The sequence below is a fragment of the Rhamphochromis longiceps genome, linkage group LG11 (genome assembly GCF_057381845.1).
Source record: "Rhamphochromis longiceps isolate RC_006_pf linkage group LG11, R_longiceps_female_GT1.1, whole genome shotgun sequence".
NCBI lineage: Eukaryota > Metazoa > Chordata > Actinopteri > Cichliformes > Cichlidae > Rhamphochromis > Rhamphochromis longiceps.
The window spans coordinates 19192337-19199645 of NC_140567.1; the positions used below are offsets into that span (position 1 = coordinate 19192337).

Here is a 7309-nt window from a genome sequence, read left to right on the forward strand (position 1 = left end):
GTGGGGGTGGGTGGGTGAACCTTACATTTGTTAGTTATCTTGTCATAACACTGCCCAGAGTAAGACAAAAAAAAAAATTAAATACTATCCTAACTGTTAGACAAATATAGTACTGGAGCCAGCAGCTGTTTAGTTTAGCTTAACTTAGTTTGGAAATTGTTGGGGGGGGGGGGGGGGGGGTAGTTGATACAATCTGCATTTTAATCTCTAAGATTTGATTCTAATTTTAACATTAACTCCTCTCTTAGACTGTTTGATTCATTCTTTGACATTTTCACCAAGGCATTCAGTGTCTCTTGTTTCAGCCAACTGTTGTTTATTAATTTTCTCTATGCTCCCTTCTATGTGCACATTAAAAGAATTATAAAATCTAGGTAATTTAATATGAAATCATGGTGAAATTACATCATATATACAAAAGCAGTGATGATTTGAAAAGGGACTCCCTCAGCCAAACCCTGGGGCCAAACAAAACAGCATTCAAGTCAGTTAAAAAAAAAAGGTTCATGTTGATTTATTCAGCCAAAACATGAGTAGCATTTTTACAAATATTATTTTGCAGAATTATGGATACAAGCATTTGTTACACCAAACAACATAAATTACAGGATTATAGTAATTAATGGACAGAAGACATCATCACAAGAAACGTGCATGAGAAATCCCAAGGACAAGTGATCATAAAGAGTGCACATAGATTTGTTTTATACTTATTTAAATTTATTAGAACATTAATTGCTGGCTTTTTTTCTTCTTCTTTTTTTGTTTGTTTTTCAGATGTTTCCATAGATGTTGAGGTCTGCGGTATTAATGTAGTCATCACCTTCATCAGGGTCCTGTGAGAGATGAAGTTTGTTAGTGTCACAGATAGTAATAGCATCAGTGAACTTAATTATGAGGAACATATGGATGGCAAATTAACAATACCTCTTTGTAATTGTAAGATTTGGGCTGGCTAAGAGCCATTAGCAACAGCAGCAATACAAAGGAGACATAGGAAAAATAACATTAGAACAATGCAAATGAACGCCTGCAGTTTACCACATGGTTAATTCAGGGGAAGGAAGATGAGTACCTTTTGGGAGATGGGAAACGAGGTTTTGTGACGTTCTGGTTATCACAGGATTTCGAATTCACATTGTTTGGACTGCACAACAATTAGACAGTCAGAAAAACAAATACAATAGACAAATTCTTCTTTAAGAACTTAGAGCATATTTACCTATGACCAAAATCTACTATGTCCCCTTTAGGCCTTCTGTTGAAAAATACAAATAAATTTTATATATATATATATATATATATATATATATATATATATATATATATATATATATATATATATATATGTATGTATACACACACACACACACACCGCTTATAAAAGAAGCTGACAAGGCTGCCACTATAAATGTTTTTTTCACACCCTACCTTGAAAATCTGCTCCAAATAGACCTTGTACGCAAAAAAGAGGAAGAGAAACAGGCATATGTTTTAAGAAACATAAATAGAAGTGTAGATTTGATCAAAAATGAGAAAAGGCTTCGGACCTCTGCACAGAAATGCAAATTACAGTGAGGCCAAACATCTGCAGCATTTTACAGAACTGTGGAAGGGGTTGTCCAGAACTACACACTAAGAATATCTACTGCATTCAGAGAACTAAAGTTCATTAGAATTACTCTTGCCTTTGATCCGAACGAGATGGTCCTGCTCCAGAACGAATCCTGGAGATTCCACGAATTAAATTATTCGTTAATTCAGTTAACAGTTACAATACCACATGAAAAAGAAATATGGTTAAGTGTTTATCCTCTTGACACCCAGAAGAAAAAATCTTTGATATTTACATTATTTTTAGATAATTTAAATATTGTGGTTGAAAGGAACATGTTATATATTGCTACATATTTTTACATATTTTTTTTCTTCAAAATTATGATTTTTATTTTTATTTTGTCCCCTGTACTAGACATAAAGTTCATTCTGCATGCCAAACACTCACCTCAACCTGGGTTGTTAAGTCATGTCACCCATGGCACTAACAATGACAATGGATGGTATGACAGAGGGCTGAGTGAGGCAGAAGAAGAGTCATCCTAGTCATCCAGATGAGGTAGTGGAAGGACAAATAACAGAGCAAAAAGATAAAAGCTCAGATAGCGACATACAGCTTCTAAGGAGGGACAAAATGATGACACCTGATGTCCATTATTGATAAGAAGTATTATTACTCTGAAGTGGTGGGATTTTGTTTCTCAGCTACCACAGAGGTTGCCTCTATGAAGGGAATCAACCATCTGTGGCCTTAGCAGGGGTGTAATGTGTGAATTTGCATTCAGAGGTCTACATTAAACCATGTTTTACTATAGGTGCAATTATATTGTTCCTAAACAAAAGCTAATATGTCTTGCTCTGAGGTTTCACCTTCCTGCTATAATGTTTGGCCTTTCTCTGCCTCATTTCATTAAAGATCCAAGTTTGACTCCCCTTCCACAATTTTGAGTAAAATCCTTTTGACTTTGTTGACTTTGTTTTAGCAACAGAATCATAATATCTGCAAAAATGGTCCTTTACATAGAGGTCTCAGGCTCATGTCCTCCACAGATGACAAAAGTGGATCTTTGGGTCTTAGGAGGATAACTTACTCAGGAATGTGGCATGCGTTTGTTTCTCTTTGTAACGTACTAATGAGCTAAGCAAATGTGATTTTATATGACAAAAATGCCAGACGCATTAAGCCTTTAAAAAAAAAACAACACTGGAGGGTAAGGGCAGCTGGTTTTTTCCTCTATTTCCTCTCCAACAAATACTATTTTCTCACCTGCGAGACATCCTCGACAGCCGATTCCACATGCTAAAAATTGGGGAAAACTACATTATGATGATGAAAGAATACATTTGAAATAATTTAAAATCACTGTGTTGTTTTTTTACCTGCCATCTCGACTTTGAAGCTCTTCAATGCGTTTTCTTTAACAAAAAAGTTGTTTATTAAGAAGCATGCAAATTAAGATGCTGTGCACAAAAAGTTAAATTCCATAATTGTTTTAAATTAAAACTGAAGACATGCCTTATAAATATAAAATACTTATTTTTCCTCAAGGTGTTTTGCCTATCAGATATTTGCTGTCACTTAAGATCGGTGACATTGTATTACTCACTTGTATTTTTTAGTCATGAAAATGCAGACGAGTACAAAGGCCACAGTGGTACCAATCCCCACCACAGAGGGAATGATGATGTGATTATAGTTCTCTACACCTGAAAAAAAATAGAAGTCGTGTTAGTGCCCCTCTTTTTTGCTGCAACAGTAGAAATGAGACAAAACTTAGTTTTATTTTTAAAGCAGAGTATAACTTCTATTCAACATTACAAAATTCAACAACTAATTAAAAATATCTCACGTTTTACATGGAGTGTGAAAGTTTCAGGTGATTTCAGCCCTCCATTAAATTCAGCAGTGCAGGTTATCTCGCTGTTGTCATCCTTCTCCTCAGGAATAAATGTCAGGGTGGACTGTGTCTCCCAGTTTCCATGTTTAATATCTTTATGATGCCCAATGACCTTTGTACTATCCAGATTCCATGTGAGTTTAGGAACATGAGCGGGGCAGGTGTGGATGACTGAACAGGTGACAGTGTAGGGCTCTCCTTGAGTGGCTGTCTTTGGTTTAATCACTGTAGGCTTTGGAGGCTCAGCTGAAAATGAAAAAGTCAGACATAAAGTAAGAGGCAAAATGATTTAACAGAAAACTGGTATAGATGTTTGAAGTCATGGAAAGTTGGTGACATACTGATCATGTTCAACTCAACGCAGTCTTCAACAAAGGAGAACTTGTCCTTGGTGGGGTCATTGTTTTCTGTTCGCACTAGTTCAACCCGGAAACAGAAAGGGCCGTTGTCATGATCTTTAACTTCAGTTATTTCTAAGGTGCAGTTCTTCTGACCCAGCTCTCCCACCAGCCTTGTTCGGTCCCTAAAGCTGTCCTTAATCAGTTTAGAATCCTCATGATAGATGTTTTTTTTTGTGCCATCTTTTTCATGCCAGATTCCTCTGAGTCTGGAGGAGGGCAGGTTTCCTCCAGTATGGGAGAATGAACATGGTACCACAACACAGGATCCAACCAGAGCGTCAATGCTTTTTACAACAGTGGCCTTCCATTCATCACTGGACACGGAGCTACAGATGGCTGAAAGAGAATTTTGAAAATAACAAGGAAATTATTTAATTATACATATTAAGCATAAAGAGACTGCCCTTCTTTCCCCCAGTCAAGTCTGTCCCATATTCAGTAAGTGAAAATAAAATAAACAATAAAAGGTGAATCAAATGGACCATTATGGCAAGGCTGGGATGGTCAGTTTGGTAAAGTAAATCCGTTGGGCATCTTTCTTTGCCTTTAGACAATCATTCTGATGGCAAAAGAGCCAAACGGGACAGGCCAAAAGAAAAAAAAAAAAAAAAAAAAGCATAAAGAGACTGGAAATAAATAGCTGACCAGTGATGTTACCTGCAAAAAGCAGACAGAATCCCATCATAATTTTCTGCTTGGCCATTCTTCTCTGATGTTGGGATGTTTGATTTACACTAAAGAAATCAAAACACTACATTTTACCATCATAACCAAAATAAACCACAGCTGTCAAAGTGAATGTTCAAACAGCATTAATGCAAATAGACATTTATTTATAATTATTCATACCAATTTTTATCTGACAAATGCGAGGCATCACAGTAGAAAAGGGATTTCCCCTCTGTGTAATGTAAATAAAGTATATTTCACAAATAAATAATGGCATTATCTTAGTAAAAGTATCATATATTGCTTATATGTATGTGTGTAATTTAAACAAATGGGTAAAACGGACAATACCAAAAATACAGCCATGGAACAAAACCTTCAAGCAACACTAGAGGGCGTACCCTTCATTATTTAGAATCCAATGTTAAAATTTTATTTCATTTTTTAAATACATTTCTGAATGGAAGAATAGAATGTCAGTCTTGTGTAGATTTGAAAAATAAAAGATATTGTGTATCACTCTTTGTGCCAGTTAGCTGTTTTAATTTTGTGCACATACTCATCCAAGTCAGAGTTTTCTTTTTAATTTTCTATTAAAAACTTTTGCAGGATGGCTGCGGTTTCTTTTGGATCACTATCATGTTAGACATTTTTTTCTGAAGCGTGTTGAGACTGACATTAATGTTCCACTCAGCATTTGGGAATACAACATTTCAATAGTACTGACAACTATGAATGCCATGTCTTCGCATAATGCCTCTCCTATCGAGTTTTCACCTGAGGTTGAAAACCCCAAGCAGTGACTGACAAACATTTTAGCAAAAATAGTGGATATTTCACTTTCTAGCCAAGCAATTTTCTGCGGTTCATTAGGCTTCTTTTTATGTTCATTTTAAATTAGTTTTTCTTTTCTGGTCTTAATAGTGTTAAGGTTAATCAATTTTGATTACACACAATATATACTAATATTTAACTTTCTAAATAATTTTTAACATTTTTGTGACACAGTAGTGTAGTCATATTTATTGTATAATGTTTATATCCTCTGCTGTACTGTATATGTTATCACTACAATTACCCTAAATCTTTAAGAACCCCCCCCCCCCAAAACAAAAACAAACCCCATAACAGCTAAGGTGCATTATTTTGATTTCAAAGGTATGATAAAACCTATAAAATGAACACAAAAATCTACTGAATCTTTATCAAATCTATGTACTAGTGTCACCACATACAGGTGTATAATATTGTAAAGGATGACTTTTTTTTCACTTACCTGATAAAGCTGCTGCCTGGCTGATCTGAGACGCAACATTCACTCAGTACTCTTTCTTGAGAATAATGATGAGCTAATCTGGTCTGTCAAATGGAAAAAAGGGGGAAAGAAAAGAAGAAGAAACCAAACGACCAGAATAGAAAACAAAGTCAGTTTATTTCTCTATGTAGAAAAAAAACCCTGAAAGCAGATATCGAGGTGGTAGCAACTGATTTGTCTGTGCAGATTGCTGGGAGGAGTCTCTGTTGTTCTGTGTCTTCCATATTTGGGTGCATTTTGTTTTACTATTAGATACTCTGACCTAGATACCCACTCTGACCTCTGGGGGCAACACAAAAAACTGCAGGCTAGTTGAAACACGGTCAAAACGGACTCATACAGTCACTATAGAAAATAATCAATTCAGACAGAGTTCAGAAAGGGTGCCTAACAGGTGTATTCAAGATTCAAAGATTTAAAGTTGTCCAGTCAGAGAAAATGTGCCCAAAAAAGGTCCAGAATATTCTACTGTTTCACGTGCATTATGATTCAGTGCAGTATATTTTGAGGTAGTAATGGTGTTAGTAATAGCAGTAATCATGGAATCCATGTCTTTATTTATTTAACATCTGGCTGCCAAGTCAAAGAAAGAAACTACAATTCAATAACAATTTAAATAACATTTATCATTTAATTTATATGAACTGGAGGGTTCTTTGATAAAATGATAATAATAATAATAATAATAATAATAATAATAATAATGTACCTTTTGTATTCAAAAGTAAAATATAGAACTTTTGAGAAAGTTGTCTTCAAATAAATCACTTAATAAACAAAACATAAGGAAAAGTTGTAGTTTCAGTTTCCCTCTTTACTTCTTTTTCCTCAACTAAACTTCAAATGTAACAATCTCACAAAAACATTTAACCTCCTATATCATTTACTACTTCAGAATTCCTTGTCTCGTCTCCTCGATGGCACTTCGACTCTGAAGGAATGACTTGATTCGTTGGGTAGCGTCATGTGTGATAAGTACAAAACGTGACTGCTCCGTGGCTTTAATCAATCAATCAATCAATCTTTATTTATAAAGCACTTTTCATACAGAAAAAATGTAGCACAAAGTGCTTTACATAGTTAAAAGCAGCCCACCCCACCCTCCAACTCACTCCCCACACTCTCAATACACATATATCCCCCCACCCACATACACATACACACACGCGCACACTTAAAGAGTAAAAATTGGGCTGGGCTCGCATGAGCCAAGTGAGGAAACATTATAACAGGGAGCCGTCTGCACCGGGAGCTGGTCACAGACCGCAGCCTCCGGGCTGGGCACACAGCCGGAGGGAGGCAAAGGAGCCCCCCAACCAGGCTGAGAGGACCCCAGAGACCCAGCAGTCACGGTCAATAACAGCCCCGGTGCAGAGAGCCCCCTCCGAGGAAACACTGGAGATATGCCACAATAGGCTATATACAGGGTAAAATGATAAAATAAATAAGAACGGGTTACAATATAAATA

The 7309-nt window shown here is 36.0% G+C and overlaps 1 protein-coding gene across 1 annotated transcript; it reads right to left on the reverse strand.

Moving 5' to 3' along the window:
• Positions 1-570: 570 nt before the first annotated feature.
• LOC146658884 (myelin-associated glycoprotein-like) lies at positions 571-5881 on the reverse strand. Its single transcript, XM_085422623.1, has 13 exons — positions 5802-5881; positions 4514-4590; positions 3797-4192; positions 3408-3701; positions 3165-3264; positions 2938-2973; positions 2825-2857; positions 1689-1727; positions 1432-1455; positions 1223-1258; positions 1076-1147; positions 928-955; positions 571-836 (listed from the first exon to the last, which is right to left on the reverse strand). Exons 2-13 carry the CDS (start codon positions 4557-4559, stop codon positions 774-776), a joined length of 1167 nt encoding a protein of 388 aa, XP_085278749.1. The 5' UTR covers positions 4560-4590; positions 5802-5881; the 3' UTR covers positions 571-773.
• Between the last annotated feature and the right edge of the window lie 1428 nt (positions 5882-7309).